The following is a 14966-nucleotide window of genomic DNA, read 5'->3' on the forward strand; positions in this document are numbered from 1 at the left end:
AAGGTAAAAATCAGCCTAAATGAAACACGATTGGCATCAACCATGGAGCAGGATTACAAAACAAACACGGCTGTTCCTAAAATACGCAGCAACATCATCCCAAATCACTGGCAGCATCATCTGGACTTGGTTCTGGTAGATTCCTAAAGAAGAAAGCAGAGACCTTTGTCAATTGTTGATACAAATGGTAATTTGACGTCGGTCTTAACATGATGCTTTGATGAAGTCCACACTCACCACCATCAAATGGCCGTTCTTTGCCCTGTAGACCATTGACTCCTGACCACTCTTGAAGTCCACAAACCCCTCTCTGCCAGGCTGGATGTCAAATCGCACACTGCAAGCGACATTTCCACATTGAATTAGGAACGTCCATCGTTTTTGCTTAATTAATATTACCACACAAATCCAGATTCTGTACCTGCCCTGGACCACTTTGGTACAGTTCTGCTTGTTGGCAATAAGACTCAGCTTAGTCAAGGCTTCAAACAGGTAGTCACACTGCAGAACCAGATCCCCCTAAAAGGCAACAACCAAAACATTGTTTTATATCTAAAAATATATTGTGTGCCGACACCAGCCTGTTGATAGGTCTACCTTTTGCTTGATGTCATCACATGTAACGTGAAGGATCAGGAAGTTGTCACTCAGGTTGCTGACTGATACACCTTTAAATAGAAAAATAAACATGATTGTAAGTTTCAAGCATGTGCGTAGCTCTACCTTCAGATACTGATGCTCGTTTTGTCTCACTCGTTACCGTTCAGAGAGATGTAATCCATCCGTTGCTTGATCTTGGCCTCCTCGACCAGGTAGGCGGCTTTCTGGGTGAAGATGAGCTGCCGGAGACGAGGCCTGAACCCGTTCCTGTCGTACTTCACCACCGGCACACTGTACTGTGGGACGGACACACACACACACACACACACACACACACACACACACACACGGTCAGAGTGGATAAAAGAACGAAGATGCAAAGTTTATTCCAATGTTAGTTTACCTTGATGTGCTCATGCCGTATCATCTGAAGCACTTTGATGCTTATGTCTTCTGCATCTTAATAGAATAAGAGAAGCCATGAGGGAGGATTTCATACACAAATTGAATACAATAATACGATACTGTCTCAGTAATTCCATTATAACTTGCTTTATCAATCTGCAAAATAGTCCATTAACCGGCTCACAAAGTATCTGAGATTGCATAATCAGGTTTAATTTAAAATATAAATGTGCTGTTGCTAATTCTTCATCATCTGGAAAGACTTATTCCATATTTAAAAAGCAAATTCTGAAAAAGGTAGAGCATGAATATATCTAATCTAATGTAAAGTACTGCTGGTATCTGCGGTCTTCACAGACTATTTTAACTATCCAGTATTATCATGTTGTATGCTCTACTTAAAAGTATTCATGCTAAATTCTATATTCCTGTATGTACACTCCATGAAAAGAAAAAAAACTCAGCAGTCTTACTAATTCTGGTGTCCACGAACGGTCTGCACACACTGAAGGGGTAGTTTTCTTTTTTTCCTTTGAACATGGAGCTCGTCTGTGCTTTTAGCAGAAGCTGGAAACAAGAAAAGTTAAAAAAAAGTAAGTAAGAAATTTCCTGAAGTGAATTTGTCTGGAACTCAAGCACAAATGTTTTTCTTTATTTAGTTATTTTAAATGTAGAATAGATATGTTGTGAGTGCGTGTATTGCGGTGCCTACCACCTACGATCGTACCTGTGCTTTCCTCTGTGGAGTGATTCCTCGGACGTACTTCCGCACCATGTGACGAATGTAGAGCTTCTTCAACAGCTGGGACAACTTCATAAAAAAAATACAGTTTGACACCTTTTACAGGGTGCAGCCATTACCAAAATCACCAACGTGTGCCCTCATGCGCATACAGCCTTAGAAACAGCTGATTCAAACAAATGTATCACCAACCTCCTTCATTATCGGCGGAGGAGTGAGCCAAGAGTCTTTTTCCAAGACGGTTTTGGGAAGGTTGTCCCTCAGACGTGTGAGGTAGTTCTGCCTCACGTACGACAGGTACTCACTGTTGTCAACGCAGGCCGGCTGATTTCGAGTCATGAAACCTTTAATGAATCTAGAACAAATCAAAAGACGGGTAACTTCTCAACATCGACTTTATTAGGCTGTGTGACCATCTCCTCTGTCATCGTGTGAACTTACTTCTTGATGACTTTGGCAGCCCATGCCCTCTTTTCACGCTCCTTTCTGGCCAGCAGACCTCTCCAGCAGGTCTCAATCTTCGTGGCTATTTAGATAAGACAAGGGAATAAAAAGTAATATCTTAAAATGCTTGTGCAGCTTTTAGTTTAGCATCAGTGTGCATTTTAACACTCACCAGCCTCTCTCTGCTTCAGGTAGTCTCCTTTCACTCTGTAGCCTTTGTACTTGGCCTGAATCCTTGTTGCTGCAACAATGACAGTTACAGTTTCACCCTCAGGAGCGTTAGGATGCTTATAGAATTGCAAGTGAATGTACAGAACAGCATCTCACCTAGCTTATGTTTGCAGACCTGAAAGGTGTCTTCTGTTGCAAACAGAGTTCGAGGGTGCCGGATGAAAATTTTTGTCCTTGAGGGGAAAGGACATTTAGTGAGATGTTCCTGAATCTCTCCCAGGTGAACCTATGGCTTCCATACAGCACCATCTGCCTACCTGCCCATCTTGTACTCATCAGGTTTGTAGCCCAGGTGTTTGATCAGGCACCGCACGCCTTCTGCTGCCGTACCTTTCCAGTTGGGCCAGGTGTCAGGACACAGAGCCTTATACCTGAGTACAGAAGAAGACCGCAGAATCGCACGCAGCTTTTGTACTTGATAAGCAAAAATGACAACATGCCAAATGCCAAATCTGCAAGAAAAAGAGAAACTTTATGTGCACTTTAGATGAAAAAAAAGAGTGAAAGTGTGCTTAGCTACCTCTGGAGAAATATCTCGTATTTGCGTCGGTAAGCAAACCCAGCGCGTCTGACCCTCAGATGCTCCATCAGCCCCAGGTACTTCACCTGATGTCTCACCAACACATCATCAAAGCGTCCTGAAGGGGACATCAAAGGTAATCTACAGAGTTCAGGGGTCAAAACTGTCTTGTCTAACTTCATCTGCTGGCTGACTGCAGGCTGAACAGTAAACAGTAAAAAGCATTAGCTCAGCTAGAGCTCAAGGGTCTTTTCAGAAGTGGAGGATTTTTGGGACACACCTGGCTGCTTGGCGTCATTGGGTTTAATGCAGCGGACGTACCAGGGCTCTTTGGACATTAGGATCTCAGTCAAGCCCACTAGGCTGCTCTTGAACTGAGTCACCACCTGGGGAGTCACAGGAAAGGTGTCAATGGTTTAGTTGTGTAAATCATTAAAATCGGTGGGTCATTGAACGTCATCATCTGAATGGTTTCTTACAGTTTCAGGTCTCCTCTTGCTGTCCGGTTCAGAAGAAGGAAAACAGTGTTTGATAATAGCGTTCTTGGACTGTCGCATGACCTGAAGGAGAATAGGAAAACTATATAAGCATCCAACATGTCAGACAAAACCGTATATACACCTGGTTTCATACTAGAGAAATTAAATTAAATTACCTCTTTCCCATTTCGATACAAGAGATCATTGTTTTTGTCCAAGAATCCTGAAAGTTTAAAGAAAAGTAATAGCAAAAAATATAGTATTTATTTTGGCAACAACACATTCATCCTCTTACAAATTATAAGTTTAATTAGCGAGGCTGAGCAGAGATGATTCCATAGCAGTGCTCCGTTCAATAGTGACGTAAACGTGATTAAAAAAACGCTAAAAAGTGGCGCAAATCTTACTTTCTATGAATCACAGACCCAGTTTGATGGTATGGTGTAGTTTAATTGTCCTTGAAGATTTTTACGGCACCTTGTTATAACATGCTAATCTCAAGCTAGATTGGTAACACATTGTGTTATGGGCAACGTTAGGCTTGTGACATGTTAAGATTAAATTACATTTCATGGTAATTTGTCAAAATTACACAACAGTATTTGAAAGTGATGTATTTTATTATCTGCAGATATTGAAAGCTGAAAATGTGACGTATGTAATCGCACAGAAATTGTGAGAGCACTTTATGACTCTTCTCTATTTGTACTAATGTTACACTACATTTTAGCACTAGGCCGCTGTTCTTTTAATGGCATTGTAATAGAGACAGAAATGATTTAACACGCAGAGGTATAACATCTCTTACCAACAACACAGTATGTAACCTCCCCAGTGTAGTGCAAGAGGCGGAAGTCTCCTCTGTCCAATGTCTTCCTTGTCTTTTGGTCGGCAAGTTTATGTCTGCAGGAAGGGGACGTGCATGTAGTGTAGGTTATTCTGATATTCATGGTCACGCGATGTGCTGGTCTCAACATGTGTAGACAACGTGCACTTTCTCTAAAGCAAAGCTGTAGAGCTCACGTGACGAAATGAGGGTGACCACCAATCGTTTCCTCCATCTTCTCTAGGAAGGTGAGATCTGTGGCCTCTCCAGGACGTAAACATTCCTCGTCCTATATGAGAGGACAAGCATCAATAATTCAATGTATTCAGTTTTAGTTTTGTGGGCGAGCGTACTATGTGTCGTTCTGGAGGAGCATAACTCAATCCTAACTTTACCAATAAAGAAATGATTCCTCTGTGTTTCACCTCCACGAGATCACAGATTATCTTGTTGTTGAAAAATGGCACTGGTTCCCACTGTGCAAAAAAACAAATGAGGAAAGCATTAGTGGTTGAGAAGCAGTTTTTATCGTGAGTTTTATTTCTGCACTGTGATCCACAAATGACAATATTAAATAAGGATTAATAGCGTTATTACTTCAATCCCTTCCATCTCGTACTCCTCCTGCTCTGACTTGAGGGTCAGCTGGATGAAAAGCTGCTGCAGCTTCTCGTTGCAGTAGTTGATGCAAAACTGCTCAAAGCTAAAATACATCAGAGGCACCGTTAGTATCATATTCTTCATTTCTGAATCAGCTCATCTGTGCGGGATCTCACCTGTTCACGTTGAAAACCTCGAAACCATAGATGTCCAACAGACCAATTACTGTTTTCCTGGAGGAATCCTGCAGATGATTTACGCAGATATGATTTCTTCACATGGAAAATGTGCAATTTTGTGAAGCCAGACCTCTTTGGAGAAATTCAACCTCATATGTTGATGTTACTTTAAACCAATACAATTACATTGTGGGGGAAAAAATCTGCCCAAAGTCAAATTTGCCAGATGTGCTGTTACCGGAATTGGGTGTTTTCAGACTCACAACAAATCAAATGGCCGCCTCAGGGTTGCTAAAATCTCATTACCCCAATTTACTCCCCATTTCTGGGATCTTTATGAGACAGGTCTGGCTAGGCAAGATTAGAAAGAGAGAAGAATGCTTTTTTCCCCCCTCACCTTGTTAACTAAAGATTCATTGATCTTGTTGACCAGCCAGTTGAAAGTGCGGCCATAGATTGCTTTGGCGAGGGCGTCCCTGGCATATACTGCATGGTCCACAGAGAAGGGACTAAACACCTTTAACGTCAGAATAATGTAGATTATTAAAAAGAAGCACTACACACAAGTTAAAGATATTTTATACTTAAAATCAAATCAAAGAAGTCAAGTCACCTCCTCTGTTTTGGCTTCAATCTTCCTGTGGGTTAAGCCCTGTTGTAGCACCTGAGTAGGAATCCCCAGCAACTGCACAGCAAATACAAGCAAAAACATGTCGCACCAAATCTCTTCCTGGTTTCCATCAGAAAGTTGCATGGAGACATATTTAGAGTTTAAACTATCCGCAGTGTTTTTGGGGGGGTTGGCTCACCTTTGACACCCAGTGCATCTCCTGGTTGTTGTTGAGAGAGGCGTATCCTCGAACATCTGCTTCAAACTTGACATTTCCCAGATGGAGCACACTAGCAATTATTCCAAACAGGTGCTGCGTTTACACCCAGAAAGAAATACTTTATGAATCACCAGCAAAATGTATCGTAAATGTATTTAAATAATGCTTTGTCCAGGTGTGTAAAGATCTACTGTTACACCTCACCTCAATATCACTCTCACTGATCTCTATGACAGAGAGGGCTCTCCGCACCGTCGTCCAGTCACTTTTATCATTGATAGAGCTAACTTTGGCACAATCACCCTGGAGGAGACACAGTATAAAAATGTCTGAGTCGAGAAGTTTTTGTCGCACCAGATATAAGAAGAGTTTCGTTTTGTTTTTTTCCACTGACCTGCACCAGGTAATTGTAGTTCTGGCAGTTTCTCTCCAGGCCGAGCCAGCGGAGCAGATCTTCCTCTCCTCCCTCCACCAGCTGATAGAAGATGTGGAAGTTTCTCTCCCCGTGGTTCTGGTGGACCACACGGGACTTCTCCAGCAGGTAACTCAGGATGTGACCACCAACTGCACCCCCCTGAGTGCGAAAGGTACGTCTTAACCCTTAACTTAAGTCCTTGGTGTGAACCTTGAGGTCATTACATTGCTGTGTTGTATTATCCTGACATTGTATTTTACACTGTAATGTAATGAATATATTTAAGTCCACCTGGTGGTCGAACTGGATGTCCATGTATTTCCCAAAGCGGCTTGAGTTGTCATTCTTCAGGGTTTTGGCGTTTCCGAAAGCCTTGATGGTGTAAAACAAAACGCCATTAAATGCCTTTAAAATCATGTTATAAGCCATCGTACACATATCCATGTCACTGACCTCAAGCACTGGGTTGGAGAGAAGCAGCCTGTCGCGGACGTTGTTCAGGAGTTTGGTACTTGGACAACTGACAGCGTAGAATTGCAGGATTTTCTTGGAGGCCTCGGTCTTGCCGGCCCCACTCTCCCCTGAGATCAGGATGAAGTGGTTGTTGAACTCGGACAGCATGGTGCGGAAGACGTTGTCTGCCAGCGCATAACTGAAAGTGCAGTAATAGGTCAAAGTCAGCCCCGAAGTCAGACTCGGCAAAGAGTGCTTTTTTTTATTGCTGAACACAATGTAGCTTTTAACACTCCTGTTTAAGTTATAAATTACGTTTCTCTCTTCCTTTGCAAGAGGCCAAAAACTTAACTCTATGTCGTTGTGATGCCTTTATTGGCTAGCTAGCTGACAGTGGAAAGATGAAAGGAAATGAGGCGAGAGAGAGATCGAGCATGACCTGCAACAAAGGTCCGCGTCGTTGTGGTTCATGGGTTGGCACCTAAACTGCTTGGGCACCATGACGCCTTGCATTTATAATTTATAAACTCTTGTGTCACATTGACATCCTTTCTTTTTTCCTTCTGATGTGACAATGTTTCATGCAATTGAAAGTTGTACTTGGATACAGCTGTACTTTTAGCTTAATGCAAATGTCAGCAAGTAAAATGTTTATCATGTTCACATCTTAGTTTGCTAATTAGCACTAAACACAAAGTACAGCTGAGGCTGATGAGAATAGGAATGTCTTTAGTTTTGCTTTGGTGAAATCTTCATTTTGATCTGATGATAGCGCCAGATGAAAAGTCAGTAGGATTTGTCCTCTGGGAAACATACATTTCTGTACAAAATTCCATGACAATCCATCCCCCCCACTGTATGCCAATACACAACATGAATGAATACAACATTTATTAAATCGTACATATGAGGTGGCAGCTCAAAGAAGTTCACACCCATGTAGGTATCCATTTGCTTCTTGCTGTAGATATCTAAGTCTTTATATGGGTTGACCGACACCAAGAGAGTTCCAATGTAGGTCTGCAGAGAAAGACGAGGAGAGGAAGTCATGTTCTGCAACTCTTGCACATTTGATAATACAGGACATTGTTTTTCCTCAAACATTACATGACATTAAGGGAAAGCTTCCAGCAGTGTGCTGAGCATTCATCACTGTGCTGATAAGTAATTTTGTTCCTCTTATTAAAAGCAATAAGTTTGGTTAATCACTTGTCATGACCTCATGGACACCGGTGACCTTTAGATTGCTCACTGTGCAAATGGAAAGAACAGGAGCTGCTGCTTCAGCAACACAAGGTGCCTTATTCAGCAACATCAGCATTAGGACGTTGTTGGGTTGAAGGTCGAGGGCGTGAAGTTTAATTAGAGTAACAGAACGAGTCGGGTGATCCGACATTACACTCACGTAAATGAGATTCTCATGGAAGCGTTTCCTCAGGTTGTCCAGGAAGGCACTCTCACTCGTGTAGGCGTCCAGCAGAACAAAATCCTGGATGCCCACGCGATCCCGGGCTGTCAGGGACGCCTCCATGTTCCTCAGCATCTGGTTACAGCGCACCTCCAGGCTCTGCACCCGAGCAGGAACACATCCGTGACAAGGAAACAAGGTATTGCAACACAACAAAGTGAAATGTCAAAACTGTATTTTGCACTTTAGACCTTGATAAGACAATGTATTGCTCTTTTAAACAACAGATATGATAAACGCTACAGATATGATGTTATTTTTGACCCCGTTGTGATTCCTTTAGTCAAGACCAGTCCTATATGTCCCAACCTTTTCCTTTGTGTCCTGTTTTCCCCAAAAGTTATCTGTTTTTGTTGAGGTTGTCACCACTCAAGAACACATACACACACGCATGCCCAATCATGGATGATCTAGGATGTATATTTCCCAGTGGGTGTCTCATGTCCTGTCTGTTTGTCCCTATATCTGTGACTTCTAGTCAGAGCCGTTAGTGGCCTTGGCTGCATCCTTCATGCGCGGGACAGATCTAAATTCAGCCATCACTATCTAATCTGCTTCCTTCCTCTCTAACAAGCCATCAGTTTTGTTCAGGACAGAAACAGGACAAACACAAAATACCAACACCGGAAGCTTAATATAGTCCACAGTTTAATATAGGATGAAACAATAACTGACACAAATAAAAACTTAATCAGGTGGAATCTAGAAGTAATTACAGTTATTTTAATATGTATAAACACAGGAAATGATCTGCCACTTAAAGATGCTCAGCTGAAGAAGTGCCAGGTAAAATAATCAGCCAAACGCAATGCACTTTAATTACGGTGCCATGAAAGAGCCACCCAGTATTACGCCTCAGTAGTTTGGCTCTCATCACTGCCAAGTTGACCTGTCACCGGAGTAACTGACACTCACAGATCATTCTCCAGTAAAACAAGCTGATGCTCTACTGACCCAGCAGAAATTCACATCAAAATGTCACAATAAACCACGTCCTGAAAAACCCCAAATGTGATCGTTAAAATGTTCAACAGCGTTTTGCAGGAAAAAGTTCAAAAAGCTACTTACCCTGAAGGTCCCTGATGTGTATGTGTGTGTGTGCGTCTGTACCTATTGTGAACTGAACATCTGGTTTTATTGAGGGAAAGGACAGTATGACAGGAAACACTGAAAGATAACAGTTTCCACTTCCCTCAATAGGAAACCATCAATAATCAAATGAGTTCACGACACAGGAAGCAAATCTCATTCGAAATATGTATTTGTGTGTGTGCTTGTAGATAAATACGTTACTCTACCTCATACAACATACTTGCTTGAACATTAACAAGAACTTTTTGATCTTGCGAATCAAATTAAAAGACTCCACGATCTTGAAACGATTAGGCTACATGACGAGAAGAATGTATATCTCACCAAATCATTTTATAGGAAAGCTACTTTTATTTTTAGGAATGTAGTGCATTTTTTCCATGTGAATGTTGCCACTCCATTTAGGAACATTAAATATGAATTGTATATTTTACATAGCAATTGATACAACTTAAAGCTGTAAATTCAGCACATAAGTCAATCTCATTGGCCGGAACACAATACGGATTAGCCTGTTTTTTAATTGACACAACAAAAGAGAGAAGTCCAACAACTGGTAGCAGTACTAGAAAATGAAAAATTGAGGCCATTCAAAACATGCTTCTAAATACCTAACATACCTTTTATTACTGGCTTAAGGTATTAACCTAAAGAATAACAGCAGTAACAATAAAACTAGGTACCAAATGTTTTTTTCTAATTGTATCACAGAGATGGTCTCTCCCAAAACATTTCATCATGTGTCTGTAAATAACACCTGAAAAAAACGTTCTGACGTGCCAACTGTTGGTCGGGCTCAAAGTGCAGGGCAGAGATTTTTTTGCCATTTAGAGGACGTCTGCCGAACAAACGGCAGATCGTCAAGCAACACTATGCTGTAAGAGGATTGACAGTTTTGCTAAGGAAAAGAGCAACAAGATGGGATGTGGCTTTTTCTTTTGCAACGTTGACGTCTGATGTAAAATGGACAGTGCTCAAGACTTTAAGATACGAACAGAGAAGATGACCAAAACACAGTCACGTGTATAAGGAAACGCACACAAAAATCCAACGTGAATAACTACGATAAACATCAAATTTTGATGTCAGGCTTCAGCGGAACAGGAAAGTCTATCTGACCCGGAGACCATCACCTGAGAGGGCGCTCCATTGTCCCTGTCTATCCAGTATGGTGCAGGATCCTGTTACGCAGCCACAAAGTGGCAGTTAGGCTCCTGAAAGAGATAGCGCTCCTCGTGGGCCATTGACTGACACCACACATCACCCAGGGCAACACACATTTAGGGGGCTCCAGGTGTCTAGAGAAACCTGACCGTCACAAGCCTCCATCACACCAGTCAGGTCCAGTACCTCCTCTGTTGCTACTGTTTCATACAAGCACACATAACTATGCTGTGAACCGATTACCCTGTTTGGCTATTTTTGCATCGCAGAATTGGTTAAACATTTTTCCCTCCTGGACAATATCATATAGTTCAATATAGTTTATTTAAAGCAGCATTCATTTCTTTTTCGGCCACTTTGGGTCAGTCAACATTCACATATTATCACTTTAGAACGTCGTCGTTGTGAATTTGCAAACTGTGCCCTATTTCCTCATCCAGCAAATATAGGGAAACATTAGCGTTCATTATGGAGTCGTGTTTCATGTCACCTGACGTCCAATATTCACTATTTTAGTTCTGATTTTGGTCTCCACCAACTGTTAAAAGAAATGACTGTCTCTTTATCTGATAAATGCTCCACTATGTTTACAAGCAAGTCACTAACTTTGTCTGTCTGTTGTTTAGTGCTGAGCAGGTAACGTGCAGATGTTTTTCATTAAAAACTGCTTCTGCAGCAGAGTGAACCGAAACATCAAAACAAAACCAATGGGCTGAAAGACGCTAAAACGCTCTGTAGAGCTTAACTGCAGAGTCGGTTGATAATTCTCTGTGGATTCGTCACAACGAGCAAACCCTGTCACATTTCAGATAGTTATTTGATTAATTGAGTTTGTGAAAAAAATGTATAAGTGCAGCTTTAAAGTCATTACTTCATTTGAATTTGAGCATATTACTTACTGTGGCACGCCCACAGAATTAGTCAACCACTATGAGAACATCTGGAGTTTTTACCTGTATTTTCTTTTTTTCCACAATTATGAAAATATGCACCTGAGATGCTACAATCACTTAAAATAATATACACAATTGCAGCTAAGACACACAAGCCGTGTTCATGCAATTACCTCCTTTACTTCCAAAACCATGTGCGTCATGGTTGAATCAGTCTTGTGTGATGAACCTGAGAAATCCAAATAACTGTGAACTTCAATCCTCCAGGTGTACAACTCGGACAAACACAGGCTGTGATAGCTGCTTTAATAGCCGATGAGTTCTCCCATAGTGGAGCCTCTTTAAGTCAGCACAGGTATTTCACCAAGAATCTACCGTCTCCTCTGCTGCTCAGGTTTGCATCGGTCCCTGATTCAAATACTGGCTCGTAGCAGGCCCGTTATCACGACCTGGGACAGAGCGGCTGAAGAAGAAGAGGAGGAGGAGGAGGAGGAGGAGTGTGGCACTGCTGCTTCCTACCTAGCTGACGTCCCTGCAATGTAGGTAATGAGGTAGTAATCAGCTACCTGGCTCTGGAAGCACTGGGCTGGTTAAACATTCATGGAGCCCAGGCAGCAAACATTCATTCAGCGCTTCACCTGAGTGTTGAACAGCTACTCTATGTGTTTAAGGAAGAGTGTGTGTGCGTGTGTTTCCGCGCGCATGTGTGTGTGTGTGTGTGTGTGTGTGTGCAGGTATGTAATACAAGGCTGTAGTAACTCTATCCTCCCAGAGACCCGTCCTCACCCTCTCCCCACAAAATTACAGCACAGGTATTCGATTACTGATCTTTGATTAGACGGATGCATTTCAAACTAATTACTAGCTGCTCATTAGAGCCATAACGATGAGACCAGTTTTGGATCAAGCTACTGTAGATACGGTGACACCACCTGTCAAAATCACAGATTGTTTCAGAACTACGGTAATGTGCTACTGTTATGCATTCTGTTTTCAATGAAAGCTTTTAAACCTCAATTCAAAAAATAAAATATGCATTCAAATGATTAATCTGTAACATGGAACAGAACTGATTTTATGTATCATATTGTATATACACAACCACAAAAATAGTATTTTTTAAGATGTCTGCCTTTATATTATGGAGTGCCAACAGGAAATGTGGGGAGACGAAACAGATGAAGATGAACTATTGTACTTTTAATGCTATTTTTTATTTATTTTTATTGATATCACTATAATACAACATTGCACCCCGGTGCTTCTATCTCATCTCTTGTCTTGTGGGTCAGTTGTGACAGGCCTGCGGGTAGCGTAACATTGCCCTCTCATTCCGTCTGTTTAAAATGTAACATTGTGCTTCCTGTAAGCATCAACAAAGGCATCTTACGTTACTTAGATTGGCCAAAATACATGGTGGCATAAGAGAGCATGCTGGAAAACATGGTCATCAGCATAATGTAATCAATAATGCAAATACTGAGAGGTTTCAAGGATCTACTCAATGATGAGCTGTGGTGGCCACGTCTTATTGATTTACAGTACTCATGGAAAACCCAGTATCATTTGATGGCAACACCTCCTACCGCAACAATCCAATCCTATGTGTTTGGCACATGTTGATTTAATCCACTGTATAGTTAAAATATAAATGCAGTGGCAACTCAATACCATAAACACACTTTTTCATTGAACAAATTAGGCTCAAAGTTCTGAAATGCATTACTGGTGATTGCTGTATTAGTTCTATGATATGACTCTGCCAAAATACAGTGCAGTATAATATGATAAAATACAGTACACGTCTAATAAAATAATATTCTATTTGTAGATATTTTTTTTGACGTGTATATAAAGTCAGAAGACTAAAAACTTCAAAACCTTTTGAGGTTAGATATACCCAGCCCTGATGATAACGCAAACCAATGGTTCCTGGAGTATCTCCTTTCATTTCATGCGTAGCCTCAATCCTGCACTGAGGGTTCAAAGTGTACCATTCAAAAAAGTCTTCAACCCACACACTGTTTAGTATTAACTCAAACACAAGAACACATCTCAACATCTGACAGAAATAAGAGGCAAATAATACGTCTATTACAATCGTGTTTCTAAAGAGTGAAGGACAAGTTGGATCACAAACTGTCCTTGATCCATCACTTGTCCAAATAAATATTCACAGGTCCGATTAGTCCCAAACAACTAAACTTTCAACTTATCCTTTATTTATGTGAGCAAACAGCTCACTGTCGACAGGGCAAGACTCTGAAGGCTAAGCCGAGCTGTGAGGCTGTCTGTTTCAGAAGTGGAGCATCCGGTGAACAAATCGCACAATAACTAATGTACAGCATCACAAAACCCGCTGTTTTCGTAATGTGTGCATGCAAACGGAATTTTAACATATTGAGTATCTGTTAGCAGGATAGGTCATTCACATGTCAAAGGCTTTAAGCATGTACAGCAGATCTTGTGTCTTACCTTTGAATCCATGTCTTAATTCTCTGTGCAATTCTGAAGAGCTCTGCTGAGGTTCTGTGTCGTTCTGCGTGAGTCCGGCCGAGCAGCTGATGTATTGTGTATTCTACCTGTATTTATGACCGTCCCATAATGCAGCAGCCTCAGCATGTCCTCACGGTGTCCTACTTTTCGACAGCTTTTATTTTCAGGTTGGCCTTATTGAATGAGTGCAGAGGACGGAAAACTTCCAGCCTCAATATTATATATACTCAATATTGTTTGTTTTTGTGGTATGTTTACCAGCACATCACACTGTACATTTACTCAAGTACTGTACTTACCTTTTTACTTCCACCACATTTAAAGGGGAAATATTGTGCTTTCTACTTCACTACTTTTATCTGACAGCTATATTCAGAAACATAAACAAAATATATATATATGTGTAAGATAAAGGTATAATATATATCTATGTAACTTGTTAAAGATTAAACCAGTGGCTTAGTGCTCCTTGTCATGTTGTCTGTGAGTTGATTTCCCTTCTAAACCTCTCACATAGTTTGATTTAAAATAATGCTAGAGAGAGAGAAAAAAGTAACAAAACTATACCGTACTATACATACAAATGAACTGATAATACATCTTTTATTGTTGTATTTAAGTAGGATGTTGAATTCATGACTTCTACTTATAATGGAGTACTTTTAGATCATTGTATTGTATAAATCTCTTTCTCTCATAAGGCTTCTGTGAAAAGATACAATAGGCTGTGAACGTGTAATACTGTGTGTGTGTGTGTGTGTGTGTGTGTGTGTGTGTGTGTGTGTGTGTGTGTGAATATGAACCAACATACACACAGCTATGAACACAAGAAGTGCAACCTCTGTCAACAGCAGCCTTTACAGAGAGAGCATTGCGGCTATTTGACCAACACCAGAAAGATGAGAGCACAACCTGCTGTCGGCTAGAGGGTATAACAGTTAATCAGCCTCCTCAAATGTTTCAATGAAAAAAATAAAGATTCAATGAAATAAGGAACAATTATTTTGACAAATTCAACTCTGTAAACCCAGATTTCAATGCGTTTTATGACCTCTACCACACACACAAACACACACATTCTCTGTCTGCTTTAACTTTGGGTGATCAATCAACCAATATCAAACCTATA

General features: G+C 41.0%; 1 protein-coding gene across 1 annotated transcript; it reads right to left on the reverse strand.

Annotated features, from left to right (window-relative positions):
* Positions 1-116: 116 nt before the first annotated feature.
* myo1hb (myosin IHb) lies at positions 117-13828 on the reverse strand. Its single transcript, XM_076103551.1, has 32 exons — positions 13817-13828; positions 8130-8291; positions 7629-7744; positions 6725-6923; positions 6563-6643; positions 6251-6430; positions 6061-6159; positions 5836-5949; positions 5640-5711; positions 5424-5543; positions 5024-5091; positions 4845-4950; positions 4643-4723; positions 4445-4536; positions 4230-4324; positions 3598-3644; positions 3422-3502; positions 3223-3328; positions 2943-3060; positions 2680-2793; positions 2519-2595; positions 2364-2432; positions 2189-2273; positions 1940-2102; positions 1733-1816; positions 1479-1572; positions 1004-1059; positions 761-896; positions 598-668; positions 422-519; positions 238-337; positions 117-143 (listed from the first exon to the last, which is right to left on the reverse strand). The coding sequence occupies exons 1-32, from the start codon at positions 13826-13828 to the stop codon at positions 117-119; spliced, it is 3123 nt and encodes a 1040-aa protein (XP_075959666.1).
* Between the last annotated feature and the right edge of the window lie 1138 nt (positions 13829-14966).

Source organism: Anarhichas minor, unplaced genomic scaffold, assembly GCF_050575085.1.
Source record: "Anarhichas minor isolate MPS153535 unplaced genomic scaffold, ASM5057508v1 ptg000002l, whole genome shotgun sequence".
Classification (NCBI taxonomy): Eukaryota; Metazoa; Chordata; class Actinopteri; order Perciformes; family Anarhichadidae; genus Anarhichas; species Anarhichas minor.

Excerpts from the sequence above, each read along its gene's own strand:
- myo1hb (XM_076103551.1), bottom strand. Across the intron at positions 5,092-5,423 it reads ATGAATCTTTAGTTAACAAG|GATTCCTCCAGGAAAACAGT; the intron begins GTGAGGGGGGAA and ends AATCATCTGCAG. Across the intron at positions 4,951-5,023 it reads GAGGTTTTCAACGTGAACAG|CTTTGAGCAGTTTTGCATCA; the intron begins GTGAGATCCCGC and ends GATGTATTTTAG.